Here is a 16,238-nt window from a genome sequence, read left to right on the forward strand (position 1 = left end):
GGGATGTGATCTGCTTTTCTTCTGTCATCGTCTGTCGAAATCTTACCTGAGAAAAAAACAGAGTATAGTTATGCCAATGCGACAATGATTAGAATGGTCATTGACGGAAACAGTACTGGGAGACTTTTCAGGTCAGGGGCTTGGAACATCCTCAAAAAGAAAATTCCACTTCTCCAACTCCCAGTGGATCACAACCAAGAATTTACAACTTTGAGAAACACCTCACTGTAGTATTGAGCAATAAAAAGGATTGGAAGAAAGAAACGCTTACTCAGCATATAAAAGACCATACCATCACGTGGTATACTGATGCTTCCAAAACCAAAGCAGGGACAGGGATAGGAGTATTTGGGCCGAAAACTAAATACTCCGAACCAATGGGCACCTACCCCAGTATCCTTCAGACAGAAATTTACGCTATCGAAAGATGCGTACAATTTATCTTAGATAGGAACTATCTAAAAGAGGAAATTGCCATCCTATCCGATAGTCAAGCAGCACTTAACGCGATCAACTCAGTAACCATCAATTCGAAGTTGGTAAAAGAATGCCTAGAGAAGCTCAACAAATTAGGCAAAGAAAATAAAGCCCTCCTACTCTGGGTGCCTGCTCACCAAGGGATAGAAGGCAATAAAAAAGCAAATGATCTAGCTAGGAAAGGAGCGAACACCCCACTAACTGGACCAGAACAGAACCGTTCTGTTTTCCAAACGGGAACCAACTAAAAGCGGAACTGAAGAACCTGGAAGACTCCGTCCGTAACTTGGAATGGGTGTCCTCCAACGATCTAAGACACTCGAAAAAGTTCCTCAGAACTTACGACCGAGAAAAATCAAAGGTTTTCCTTGATTTAAGTAAAAACAATCTTCGGATTGTCACGGGGTTTCTAACAGGACACTGTCTCCTCAACGAACACCTCAGTAGGCTGAAGCTGGGAAACAACGGCGAATGCAGATTCTGTGGGGAAAATAGGGAAACACCAGAATACCTTATCACTGAGTGCGCCGAGACGACGACCATTCGTGCCATGAACCTTGGTACGTCTGATGTCGAGGATGGAGAGCTGGCCTCTGTGGAGCCGTCTCAGAGCCGTCACGAAATATCATCGTAAAAACAGCTATTTTAGAAACGTCTAAGATTACTGATTTCACTGAGATCAATGAAAAAAAAATCCTTTGCCTCGGGTACAGATACCGCCACGTTTTGGAAATAGCTCAAAACAAAACAAAATTGAAGAGACAACAAAAAACGCCAAAAAAATCTGTTTCTGACATACTGTGTACGCTGTTTAACACTTTGGCTTATATTTATGCTATGACTTAACTCGAACGTGAACCAATTAAATTTCTTTTAACAAAAACCTGTAGTTTCTGGTATTTCTTCACGCGAAAATAATTAAACAAAGCCCTCGCTCGCACAAATAGAACTTTATATTAATATTCCACTCTGTTTCTTCATATTCACACTCTCGTCGCGTCTTCCCACTGTGTTTGCACTTTTTACCGTCTTTTGCGCGAGCTTCCGTACTTGCAGGGAGTAATTACAAAAAGGAGAATCACGAAACTCCCTTAAAACCATATTAAAGTCTTCTCTCTTACAGCACAGACCTAGCTGCAGGAGTAACTTTATGAATTTATGTAGATTGAACATACTGGAAGGAGAATGAACTCGAGAATGATACAGTTTCTTGGGTGGAACTTTATATAAAGACTGGCTCTTTGGCTCTATTTTAGTATTAACGGCTCTTAGTACATCCATGTTTCGTTTTTTTTTGTTTATTAATGTTAGTTAGTATTTTTTTTTGTTATAGTAACTGACAGTCACAAGATTTCAAATTACAAACGAGAATAATTTTTGGCAGCAAATTTGCATTGACATTATACTGGGTGTGTCTCAAAAGTGGCTCAGCATCATATGTCAACTTTCGACATTTTTGCACATGGTTTATTTGAAATTATAACATGCGGTTCGTAACAAAAATTTGACTCGAAATACCAAGTGTATGGTATCAAATTATTCGTAAAAAAATGTTTTTCTCAAATATGCTAATGAGTCACCCTCGTTCCTTTTGAAAAAATTGAGATATGATTAAAAATACGATTTGGGCATCTTTTAACCGACCAGGACAAGACACGAAAAACATTAGACGATCAAATCTATTTTCCAAGGCTCCTTGATTAAAAAGTAGTATTTTTAGCATAGCCATGGCACGATTGAAATTAAAAATTACAATTTTTTATTAAGCGAGAATGTCAAAAATTGACAAATGATATGTCAGTCTATTCAGAATGTTATTTTCTATCAAATAAATTAAAAAATACCGAGAGTACTATTTAAAAATCAAAAGTTGTAGTCATTTCCGGTAAAACAGGAAGTGATCAAAAACAATTGAATACGTCAATTAATCCTAATTTATGTCATATACTAACATACCAAAACTCGTTTCATTATCTGAAAAAATAAAAAAGTTATAGGGGGCGAGCCACTTTTGAGACGCACCCGGTAGAATTTTTTTTATATTCGTGTGTTACATCGTTACACGTACTTCATAACAACCTAGCATTCTTATATTTACATCTGATTTGTAAATCTTGGATTTCATCGTGTTGTACAATACATCTGTCCATTCTGTAGCTACGGGGTATCCGTGAGAGGGGAAACGATATTCTCTCGATGTTTTTCGTAAAAAATTAGACGACGCGTCCCATCAATAAAAATTCGACAAATTTGCAAGTAGCCAATAAAATGAGTGGGCGGAGCGATTTGCGGTGACGTACTCGTCAAGTCGACGTATAAAATATATTGTTGTTTATTTAAATGTTTTTTGTCCGTATTCCTTTCATAGACACAGATCCAGCAGACGTACTGTACAGGGTGGTCGAAATTGGTCCGTTTTAACACGACGTCTATTATTTCGGTTTTACTCTATCTAGTCAGGAAATAGGTTTTCTCTGTTAAAACAGACCAATTTCAACCACCCTGTAAAGGATGGACCAAATTGTACAGTATTCAGTAAAAATTTTCTGATAACTTTTAAAGAAAAAATATGTTTTTGAGTTCCATTAGGGACAGATCATCAATAAGGGGTCCAAAGCCTACTAGTTGAAAATGGCGAACTTTTAAAAATTCGGTATTTCGAAAGGGACAATAACAAAATATCAAGTGTGCTATATTTTCGGAAAGGTAATTTTAAGTTATTGTTAATTAATTAAAAATATACATGATGTCCCAAATAAAAAATCAATTTCTCTGTTGATACCTCTTAAATTATTAATTTAAAAAAAAAATATACTTAAACTTCTAATTAAAATTCTAATTCTACTAATAAAAATTCTTAATTCTACGTAAAAAAATGCTTTGGAAATGTTCTAATAAAAATACAAAGTTTTCCATAGCAAAAAAGTTACAGCGATTTGTTAAAAATGCACATTTTCGAAAAACACCCCCTAACTCCGAAACGGTAACAGATATCGAAGTGCGGTTTTTACCATCATATTTTTGATAAAATTTTAGCTCCAGACACCCATATTAGTTTTTGTCGATAGAATAGGGTGTTTCCCTTTAAAAGCGTTCAATTTGGCCCACCCTGTACAGGGTGGGTCAAATTTGACGCTTTTAAATGGAAACACCCTTTTCTATAGGAGATAGACGAAAACTAATATCGGTGTCTGGAGCTCAATTTTCATCAAAAACATGATGGTGTAAACCGCACATCAATATCTGTTACCGTTTCGGAGTTACGGGGTGTTTTTCAAAAATGTGCATTTTTAACAAATCGCTGTAACTTTTTTGCTATGGAAAATTTTGTATTTCTATGAAAACATTTCCAAAGCACCTTTTTACCTAGAATTTAATGGTTTAAGTATAATTTTTTTAAAATTAATAATTTAAGAGTTATCAACAGGAAAATTGATTTTTTATTTGGGACACCCTCTATATTTTTAATTAACTGAAAAGAATTTAAAATTACCTTTCCAAAAATATAGCACACTTGATATTTTGTTATAATCCCCTTCGAAATACAGAATTTTTAAAAGTTTACCACTTTTAACTAGTAGGCTTTGGGCCCCTTATTGATAATATGCCCTTAATGGAACTGGAAAACATATTTTTCCAGCAAGACGAGGCACCGCCTCTGAACGCTGAAGTTATCAGCAAATTTTTGCAGCCAATTTCAAGAATAATTGAATAGCTAACCAAGATCCCAGCCGTTGGCCGTCAAGGCCGCCTGACTTAGTGCCCACGGATCTAATCCTATGGATATATTTGCGGAAGAATAAAGGTTCCTTATTCTTCCTTATAATCTACACAAGAATTAGAAATACTTAGCAGTTATGAGAGGGTATCTTTCACCCCCACTGAGTTAAAGAATTCCGCGAGAAATGTTTTAAAACTGCCCCGTCTGTCCATAACAGAAGACGGTCGATATGTCAAACAGCAAAATCTCATGTCTTGGTTTGCTATTTATTTTTATTACCTATTAGATATATTTTAAATGTGCTGATGTTGGTTAAATATATTTTAAATTGTTATAAAACTCTGTATCTCTCATAGCAAATATTATTTTCCTTTTAACTGATGCTCACAGCTAGAATTTTTTTGCATTACAGCCAGTGCCGTTCAAAGCCTACTTATTTAAAGCGGGCGAATTTTTATATACTCTATATCTCGAAGGCGAATCGAGCAAAATATAAAGTGTGTTATATTTTTGGAAAGGTAATTTTAAATTCTTTTCAATAAATTAAAAATATACAAGGTGTCCCATATAAAAAATCAAATTTTCTGTTGATAATTCTTAAATTACTAATTTTAAAAAAATTATACTTAAACCATTAAATTCTGCATAAAAAAGTGCTTTGAAAATGTTTTCATAAAAATACAAAATTTTTCATAGCAAAAAAGTTACAGCGATTTGTTAATAATGCATATTTTTGAAAAACACCCCGTAACTCCGAAACGGTAACAGATATCGATATGCGGTTTTCACCATCATATGATTGACAAAAATTGAGCTCCAGACACCGATATTAGTTTTCGTCTATCTCCTATAGAAAAGGGTGTTTCCGTTTAAAAGCGTCGAATTTGACCCACCCTGTACAGTAACGTTTAAGTGTAAAGCGAGATACCCCTGTAATATTTTTCTTATTAACATAATTTTCATCATATTTAACAATGTAGCTATCCTTTTCATTAACATTTTTCATTAAATATTAAATATAGTACACGTCCAGAGAAAGTTCTTATACGAGGATACTAAAAAACTTTTACTATGAAAACTTGGCTCTATGGAAAAGAAAAACTCCACCGGCAACTTTGTCCATATTGCGAAAATTCAAAACGCTGCTCACCGTTTTGTTAGAGGCGAAGAATCATTAATAAAATTTTAAGAGTCCCCCAAAAACTTTCAACTATCGTAAGTTATTAAAAATGCTTTTTCGTCTAGCGTTGTTAAAGTTAAAGTCTGCAAAAGCCATTTTAGTTTAAACTGTCGCGAAAAGAGTTTCAAAAACTAAGAGTAATTACTTTCTAATGTACAGGGTCCGGCAATAGTGCGTCGGGCATCTGTAGCTCCTAGAATAAAAAACTTGGGAATTTCATTTAAGTCCAAACCTGAAGTATGTACGAATATGTATTTCAGGAGAATATTTTAACTTCTATATGGTGGCTCAAAAAGTGTAAGTGGATCGGGATGATTTTTTAATGGAACACCCGGTATATTATTGCATTTTTGGCTTTCTCTCAGATCACTTTATATAATCCTAAGATATGAGTAAATATATTTCGGTAATTTCAGAGATATTAATAAATAATTAAAAAATATATATTTTTCAACTTTCCTTAAAAAAATTATTACAAATAAAAGAATTTTGTCCTGAAATCAAAACTATATTAGGTATTTACTTTAGATGGTCTATGCCTACTTTGCTATAAATATGGTAATTGTAAATCATACAAAGTGTTCAGAATTCTACGCCAAACTTTCTAAAATATAAAATAATTTTTCTTTATATTTTTTAATGGAACATCCTGTATATTATTTTTTTATTAGATGGAGAGTTAAAAAATGAACATTTTTTGTGTTTAAAGTATTTTAAAATGTTTAATGGTTTCGCAGATACACGCAATATTATTTCATAATATGGCTCTTACAAAGTAAAATACAAGAGAAAAATCATTGGGTGGCTTTGATAAAAATTTACTGTGAAAAATGCCATATGAAATATGGCATCAATATCTGGTTTATGCTCAAGCTTATCAACGTTAGAATAGAATAAGTGGGAGGGGGGTTAATCTCTGCTACCTTAGAGATCTATTGTGTCCCCCTTTCTTGAGTAAGTACTCAATCATACAGTCCCAGGACTTCCTACGGAGACCCGTGTCCCTCACAGTCGAGGAGCTACGACCCAGGCCGGGTAGACGAAACGGTAGCTTGTGTCGCCACGGTTTAATAAAGATGTAGGAAGAATACATGGAAAACATAAGGAGGTGGTAGCTTGTATGCCACTTGCGGAGGAGAATGGTCTCACGCAAGTGTCAGCCACCTCGTATTTTTGGTTTGTTTTTAAAAATGATATAATTTGCATGAAATATACATAATATACAGTTAATAAATACAATATATATATATAACTATTTATAGTATTAAATACTGTTCCCAAATAAACTAGGGGTTTCCCCACAGCTTCACCGCAAATGTTTTACTATTATACAAATAATGAATAGGAACATAAGAGTAATGGGACAAAATGTCCACTATATTTTAAATTTTGGAGTTTGAAAATCGATCTAATTTAACAAAAACATTCAATGCCCTACTAATAGTGATATATCCTTAGCATTCACAAAATTTATATGTATATTTTGAAAGCATCAATGTTTGAAACATTACATTTCAGGGATAAAATATCATAGAAAAAGGCGTCTTATGACCAAGCCAAGTGCTAAAGGGGGATCCCCCAGCATTTTATATGTAAAATTATTCTAACGAAGGTTTTGATTTTCTTAGGGAAGGGTTAGGTTCGTTAAACCTGGCCACACAGAAAGCATTATTTTGCGTTTTTAAGCGTGAAGCGTCTTTAGCGACTAAAACAAAATAACAGGATTACATAGGGCCACACCAAAAAAATAGTGTCGGAATATAATCACATAAAAACGCATATACGAGGAATAATTATGTTTTTCATGTATTCTCTTTGGCATATTTTCTAAGATGAGTATCTAACTAGGCGTGATGTCATAAAATAATACAATGGCTGTTAAATTAGAGAGTGTGCATTTTTTTTTCATTTTATGGTATTATTTAAAAATTTTTATAAAATCTACTGTTTAGGAAAGTCTATTAGGAATTCAATTCAAATTTGATTTTTTGACAGACTATATCGCAGATACACGCAATATGATGGAAATAATTTGAAAAAGTGTAGTTTGAAATACGAGAGAAAAATCATAAATTGGCTGAGATAAAAATTTACGCGTGAAAAATAGTTTTTATATAAAAAATGGTTTTTTCTGCGTATAAAAGGTTTATAACAGAAACAAATCAAGTTTTTTGACGCCACACAGAAATAGTTTTTGCGTGTAACGACTAGTTTTGTAAAAAATATTTTTTTTTTCGTAAAAAAGTTTTTTTACCAGAAACAATAAGTTTTTGACGCGTAAAAATTAGTTTTTTACGTGTAAAAAATAGTTTTGTTACACGTAATTTTTTTTGCGTAAGAAAGGTTTTCTACCAGAAACAAAATAAGTTTTTGACGCGTAAAAAAAGAGTTTTTTACGTGTAACAAATATATCTTTACACGTAACAAATAGTTTTATACGCGTAAAAAATAGTTTTCTACCAGTAACAAATTGTTTTATACGCGTAAAAAAATAGTTTTTTACGTGTAACAGTTTTATTGGCGTAAAATAATAAAAATAGTTTTTTACGTATAACAAATGTTTTTTTACACGTAATAATTTGATTCACTTTTACAAAATTTGTATTAAAATATCAATATTTTTGATAAACACGTGGACTGCTCTACAAAAACACGTCGCGTCACTATGTATTTCTAAGCCGTTAACACGTTTCGTTAGAACGAGCTCGTGTGTCAGGGCCATCTCACTAGCTCGTATGTCACGGCCTTGAATTTTTACTCCCAGCGCGCGTAAAGTTTCATTCCAAAATGTTTCACAAATCATGTCCTAAAATTGCATTACCAACTAGAAATATTTACTATTCTATTATACAGGGTTGTTCACCACATACGACACGGAGTATTGTAGCTAAACAATTAGATTTTTACAAATTGTAAGTTTTGGGTTCGTTGAAGGACTATTAGAGCTACAATTTAAAAATATTTTTACAAGATACAGAGTGTCCCAAATAAGTAAAAAATATTATAGTTGTATTTTTTTAAATGGAACACCCTGTATATTATTCTATTTTTGGATTCTATGATTGAAATAAAGGTAAATTTAATTAAGGTTTATAACACTTAAACCTTACCGTTTTTGAAATATTTTCAATTTTATGAAATTGCAGTAAAAAGTTTAAGGCTTCATTTCTCCAAGGGTTTCAAAGTTTTTAAAACTAAATATTTACTGAAGATTATTTATTGATCAGATATTATGTAGCAATAATAAAATTTTTACTACCTTATACAGAGTGTCCAAAAATTTATTTTATATAATTACTAGCTTTAAACGACAATAACTTGTTTAATTTCAATGGAACACCCTGTATATTTTAGGAGAATTAGATGTACAATTTAATTGTCTATCAAATTATATTATACCATTTTTTACCTATCTCGTTAAGTTTTCGTAGAAAATGCATTTTCTTATAATTTAGACCTCATTTATCACTATACCTATGGAATATTGACATTCGACATTTTTTTGAAGCGACATACATATGTACAAAACATACAGGTGGTGAATATTGCAAGCCTATTGGTATACAAAAAAGCTATTTAAATCTTTGTAAAACAGTATACCAATTAAATATACCACCATTATTTTCGACCAAAAATTAGTTAGTTACATACTTTTAAATTATTTTAGTTAATAAAGTATTCTAAATAAATGTGGATTTGGCTCAGAAATCAATATAATAATAAGTTTTGAAAATGAACGTCTCTGTTTTTATAAATTAGCATTCGTCAAAAAATGAAATAAAATTTATAAGGTGTTACTTTTTACTACAGTGTCTAATATACACACAAAATTCAGTTTTTCAGTTCTGAAGCAATTATTATTAATCAACGTAAACAGTCAATTAATGTAGTTTGAATACTGGGATCATATTAATTGGTCCTCTTTAACAAAAAATATTTACAATTACAACAGTTTTTTTATTTTATTTTTTAATGAAATAAGCGAACTATATCGACAATATTAGTGTCTGTACTCTTTGAAAATTTGTTACATCTTTAAAAATAATCTAAGATGTCAATATTCCATAGGTATAGTGATTAATGAGGTCTAAATTATAAGAAAATGCATTTTCTACGAAAACTTGAAGAGATGGGTATATACAATTTTATAGACAATTAAATTATGCATATGATTCACGTAAAATATACAGGGTGTTCCATTTAAATTAAACAAGTTATTGCCTGATTACAGTTGAGGGTTGGAACCTTTGGTGTTAAACAGCAAAATCCCACTTTCCAACGAAAGATATGAAATAGAAAGAGATTACATTAGGAATGTAGCTGAGTGTAATGGATATTCCCCTTTACTAGTTGATAAATTAATTAGAAAACGTAGGTATAGGTTAATGATTTCTGAAAATTCGACTTTTCAAGTGGAGAAAGATACGTCTAAATATTTTTCGATACCGTTTGATATAGAGTTAACCCGTGGTCTAAAAGGAATTTTTAAGAATGTCAATTATAAACTTGTGTATAGTGCTAATAATAAATTACAACAATTATTAGGTAATCCAAAGGATAAAAACATCTCCACTGGAAAGGTCGGGTATTTATGAAATTTCTTGTAAAGATTGTAATCAGAAATATGTTGGGCAAACTAGAAGATCAATATTAACTAGATTTAAAGAACATTTAGCTCAGATAAGATATGGTAGACCGGATAAATCTTGCGTTGCCGAACATATTGTTGATAAAGAACATTGTATAGATCTTAATAATTTAAAATTAATTAAACAAGTCTCAAATTACAGGCAATTAGATGCATATGAAAGCATCAGAATTAATAAATGTAAAGATAGTATGAACAGAGACAACGGTCCAATTCCTTCAAGTTCTTTGTTCCTACTACTCTAGTGGCGGAAATCTAACCAGTGCCTTCTATTAAAAGATCAGCCTACGGGCGAGATTTGTGACGTCACGCTAGTTAGATATAACGGATTAATAAATATGTTGTAGAATACATGGAAAACATAATTATTCCTCAGATTTTTGGTTTGTATTTTAAAAATGATATAGTTTAAATGAAATATACATAATATACAGTTAATAACTACAACATATATACCTATTTATAGTAATAAATACTTTGGCAAATAAACTATGAACCATACAAATGCAGCAAATGTTTTACGATGTACAAATAGTGTATAGGTACATAACATAATGGGTAAAATGTAAATATATTTTAAATTTTGGGGTTTGAAAATCGATCTAATTTAACAAAAAACATTCAATATCTAATAATAGTGATGTATTATTATTTGCATTCACAAAATTTATATGTATATCTTGCAAGTATCAATCTTCGAAAAATTATATTTACAAATAATACAATATTATCTAAAAAAGGCGTCAGCGATGGCTATGAAATGAAGATCGCTGGCATTTTATATGTAAAATTATTCTAAAATTTTTGATTTTCTTGGGATTTTTAGGTTCGGGAAAAACGCTGATTTAAGTTTTCATTTGGGTTTTCATTATTTTTATTTGGTTTAAAAAAACGTTTCGGCTAACTATAGCCTTCATCAGTGTTGTGTCATATGAGAAAAATAGTGTCGAATATAATCCAAAAAATTACATATACAATATAATTCACACCTCATAATATTTACTGCAATTAATAAACTAATATAAACTAATCAAAACATGACCACATATTTTTTAAAATTATTATTCTTAACACTAAAATTATCTACATTGACTATGGAGTACGCAGTACGCAGTAAACATTATGTGCGTGGTATGAATATTTTATATGTAATTTTTTGGATTATATTCGACACTATTTTTTTCATATGACACAACACTGATGAAGGCTATAATGTTAGCCGAACCGTTTTTTTTTTAAACCAAATAAAAATAATGAAAAACCAAATGAAAACTTAATCAGCGTTTTTCCCGAACCTAAATCCCAAGAAAATCAAAAAATTTAGTATATTTAGAAACAAGATTCAAGAATATCAAATTTTCCAAGATTGTAAAATTCTAGTTAATTATTTTATGTGTACAGTTATTTAGGGCATGTCATCGATGTTCATTTCCAAGCCAACTAGACGCCGATTTTTTTCGATGATACGGTATAATTCTTACATAAAATGTAAATAACATTAGACCAATTAAAACAAATAAATATGAATTTCTTAGTATTTTTAGTAACACCTTTATTCTTAAAACTTAATTTTGTATTATGCAAATATACCAATTTTATTGTTATTTTATTCATATTGTATTCAGCCATCACTTAAATATTTGATATTAATTTGGTATTATAAATAATACATTACTATTCATTAAAATTACTGAACAAATATATGTTATGCTTAACATACATTATATATTATCAAACAAAAACACATTCTTCTTTTTTAAACTGTATCAGTCTTGTCTTTACAAAAATCTTTTTAAAATTTGAACTCAAAATAATAATCTTTTTCATGATCTCTAATACACACATTCTTTATATTTTTCCCTAGTTCATAATACCTACTTACGTGTTTGAATCTATCGAAGCTGAACCAGCACCACTTGGAGTGGAGATTCCACAATATGAATAAAATAAACATAATTGTCCAGTTTTCATTAATACCATCATGGGAGAATATTATTTTAAATTTATTAAAGATATTTTCAATAAAATTCTCTTGATTTATAACTCGTACCCACTTTTCTTGCTCTTCCGGACACTTTAGGCTGCCTAGTATAATAACTATCCTTTCCACCAGGAACACAACAAAGATGAGGCATAGCACCAATAACACACTCCACTTAAGCTTTATTGATGAATTGTTAGAGTCTTAAAAAACACACATAAAAATCACGATAAGTAAAAAATGTATGGGCACTTTTAGGTTAAATCACTTGCACAACGTGTAATTTTTAAAATCTCTATTTTTTTATGCGAAACCGAGAGTGACCATATATCCGGTAGTAGTTTATGTCACTTCAACACCAAAATAATTAGTTTTTTGCACTACAATAATAAATAATACCAAAAATCAAAGAGTTAAAACCAAAAATCAACCGACAAAATATGTAACGGAATCTAACCCAATATCTAAGTATGTACAGCTGATGAAGTAAACAAAAGTCCGCCCGTAGGCTGATCTTTTAATAGATGGCACTGATCTAACTGTTACGCTCAGTTGGCTCTGACTCGGTTGGCTAGTTTTTGCCACGCCCACTCGGTGCCCACTGGGCGAGTATATAAACGCTCAACTTGTAGATTGTACCTTAGTTTATAATCATCTGCTGATGATGCTAACATGGTTAGCGAAACGCGCGTCCAGTATAAAAGTAAAAGTGTTTTGGTGTATTGTGGTGATTTAGTGTTTTTATTTTGCAAGTTATTGCCGTTTAAAGCTAGTAATTATTTAATATAATTTTGTGGACACTCTGTTTAAAGTAGTAGAATTTTAATTATTGCAACACAATATCTGATCAATAAATAATCTTTAGTAAATATTTAGTTTTATAAACTTTGATACCCTTGAAGAAATGAAGCCTTAAAATGTTTACTGCAATTTCATAAAATTGAAAATATTTCAAAAACGGTAAGGTTTAAGTATGATAAACCTTAATCAAATTCATCTTTATTTTAATCATAGAATCTAAAAATAGAATAATATACAGGGTGTTCCATTTAAAAAATACATCTATAATGTTTTTTTACTTATTTGGGACACTCTGTATCTTGTAAAAATATTTTTAAATTGTAGCTCTAATAGTCCTTCAATGAACCCAAAACTTACAATTTGTAAAAATCTAATCGTTTAGCTACAATACTCCGTGTCGTATGTGGTGAACAACCCTGTATAATTATAATTATTTATTATATTATATTATAATTATAACAAGTACTAACCACAACACTACAACATAAAAAAAACTATACACATAATATAAACTAAAATTCGTAAAATAAATGGCAAATAATAATTATTTTTACACACCCCTGGTCTAGCAGTAGATTGTGTTTGTCTCCGAATATATGGGCCCCGGCCCGTCCTCAATTCAATCCCAGCATCTTTTATCTTCGTCTTTTCAACGCTAACGACGCCGATCTCGCCTACCTCTTTCTCACAGGATTGATTGTTGAACGGGCCGGAAATCCACGAGCTTGCGACGTTTCTAATTGACATCTTGATAGAAACTGCAGACCTGCCGCGTCTTTTGCGTGTGTTTAATGGACACAAATCGAAAAAAAAACTTAAAACGGTAAAATCGCAAAACGCTAGAAACGCTTTCTGTGTGGCCGTGGGCTTATCTCAAAAACGGCGTTGCCAAGACAGGGAAATATTCCCCAATTTAAGGAATTTTTATACTAATTTTTTTTAATTCTTTTCAGGTGTGGATGCCTTCAGGTTGGCGACAGGATCGTGTCCATCAATCACCAGACGAATCTAACCCTACAAGAGATCACCTCCATTCTAGAAATGGGTGCAGACGCGACGGGTGGCAGAACGGTGACGTTAATCTCAGAATTTGACGTCACGGACACTATAGTGCCGTCTAGTGGCGTTTTCACCGTTAGATTAGCCAAGAGGGGACCTGGACTTGGTATCACTATCACAGGTACAACATTACATTATTATTTGTTTTATGATAACTTTATGTTGTTTACTATTGATTCTGCCACATTGACAGTTTGTGTCCTCGTCATTGAGTTGAGGGACAAAAGGGAATTAAGAGTCTCAACTTCCAATTGACTTCGGAAATACTATAACATCGTTAGCAAAAGTTAGTTTTCGTGTATTATGTAGTGAAATAGTGTATTTATTTTGTCACGCTCTATTATTCTGCCTCCAAAAAATAATCAAAACTAAAAGTTATTTTTTATACAAAACGACCGAAAAGATTAATTCGCGAGTGAATTAATTTCGGGAGACAATAATGCAATTTTATCGTCGTGTATAAAACAATATTTTTTCCATAGCGAGTTACGTTTTAAAAAATATTCAGAAATTATTATTTCAAGGAATTTATTACGAGTAGAAAAAATATTGTGCTGGGTTTGCGTTGGTTTCTAATTTGTAATTTGACAAATAAATAAAGCTGTCTCTTTAGTTGTCAGTTTTGAGTCAATATTTTTTAAATCTCTTTCGTGTCGATTGCTGATTGAATTGGAGCATTCAAAAAGAAATAAGTAAATCACCAAACAGAAATTCAGGCTGAGGTGACAAACGCCATATCCAAACTACTTCCATTTAAATCCCGAATAACTTATGAAAAGGAATACAAAGATTTTCAAAAATGAAAGCAATTAAAAAACGTGCGAGAAGAAATAAAGTTTTTAATCTATCCTCGCTGTTAAAGTATCATTTAATCTACCGTTGCGGTTAAAGTACTATTTTATCTACTATTTTTGATAGATATAAGGCAATTTTAACAGTCGCTATGGAAAAAAGACAATAATCTCTCATTGTCTCGACAGCTTGAAAACGGTCAAAGGGGACATCTCTATCCCTATCTACGGCCCAAAAGACAAGGACATCTATATTTTTATCTGCAGAATATGTTGCCGAAGTTTCCCGAATACAGTTCGGTCCACCTTGTATACCAACGTCCTCTATTATTGAACCACCCTGTATAATGACTTTGGTATCACCCTGTATACCAATAGCATTAAACCTAGAATTCGAGAGAAACATTGACTTTATTGAATTAAATCACAGACCTAAGAGGTCAACCGGCCAATAGATAGATTTTCACCGACGACCTTTAAACCCCAGCATTCTCCCGTTTGAATTTTCGGCGCCGCGATAGTTTTTCCGGCCGTCCGCCGTTATCCTCCGGATTTTCGCCTAATCCCCGCTTTTTCCGTTCCGGGCCGGAGCCGGCGCGGCGGCCGGGGCTTTTTGCATTATTTAACGGAAAATTAGCCGATTAAAGTTTAAACGGGCGTGAACGGGTCGCCCGCCAATGGTATTTATTTTCCGGATTAAATCAACTCGACGATTTATAATAATAATGGTAATGGTAATGGAAATTAAAGAAAACGCCAGTTAGTTCTAGTGGACTTTTCGTAAAATTATTTTTGTAGGAAGATAAGTAAAGTACAGGGTGGCCAAGTTCGAAAAATGTCCGCCAGGGGGCGTTTCTCTGATAGCCAATTAGAAAACAGGGTTTTTATCAAAAATATGCAGGTGAACAGGTACTTTAAACATTACTATTGTAATCATCGAGAAATTTGTAATTTTTTGACCACCTTTTTGTTTCCTAACCTACTACTATAATTAGATATCTCCCGTTAGAGAGAAGATAAAAAGTTGCGGTTTGCGTTAATAATTTGGAAATGTTGTGCTCTATTTAACTGTGCAAAGAGAAATATAGCCTCCTATTTAAATTTTTTTATGCAAAAGCGCAATATCTGTTATGATGTCAAACAGCGCCCTCTAGGTACCATAAAAAAATTGTGAAAACAAAATTTATACTGGCAATCATTAAGGAAGAAAAGCTCTTTTAAACGAGCTCTAGTTTGTTTAAATCGGGTAACCTAAACCAGAGTTATCCTTATTTTAATAAAAACAAGTTTAACCTTCCCCCACCACATTATTTTGTGAGATAGAGCAAAATACTTTATATCAATAAAATTAAAAATTTATCGATGATTACAACAGTAATATTTAAAATACCTGTTCACCTGCATATTTTTTAGAAAACCCCTGTTCGCTGATTGGCTATCAGAAAAAAGCCCCCTAGCGAACATTTTTCGAACTTGGAAATAATTTCCAGCAATTTTTCTTCGTCGATTTACTTATTACAATTTTTTTCCTAAAGTTATGCATTAAGTAGTTTCTGAGATACAGCCGGCGTCCATTCTTA

At 32.1% G+C, this 16,238-nt stretch overlaps 1 protein-coding gene across 3 annotated transcripts in view; it reads left to right on the top strand.

The window, feature by feature from the left end:
* The window catches only part of LOC115877712 (glutamate receptor-interacting protein 2), a 291,983-nt gene that overhangs the window by 242,295 nt on the left and 33,450 nt on the right, over window positions 1-16,238 (top strand). For all 3 annotated transcript variants that reach the window (XM_030893991.1, XM_030893989.1, XM_030893990.1), the window contains one exon: window positions 13,762-13,988. In XM_030893991.1, coding sequence (XP_030749851.1) covers window positions 13,762-13,988 — 227 coding nt within the window. The remainder of the gene's footprint in view (window positions 1-13,761; window positions 13,989-16,238) is intronic.

The sequence above is a fragment of the Sitophilus oryzae genome, unplaced genomic scaffold (genome assembly GCF_002938485.1).
Source record: "Sitophilus oryzae breed Bouriz unplaced genomic scaffold, Soryzae_2.0 scaffold_1498_pilon_pilon, whole genome shotgun sequence".
In the NCBI taxonomy this organism is placed as follows: domain Eukaryota; kingdom Metazoa; phylum Arthropoda; class Insecta; order Coleoptera; family Curculionidae; genus Sitophilus; species Sitophilus oryzae.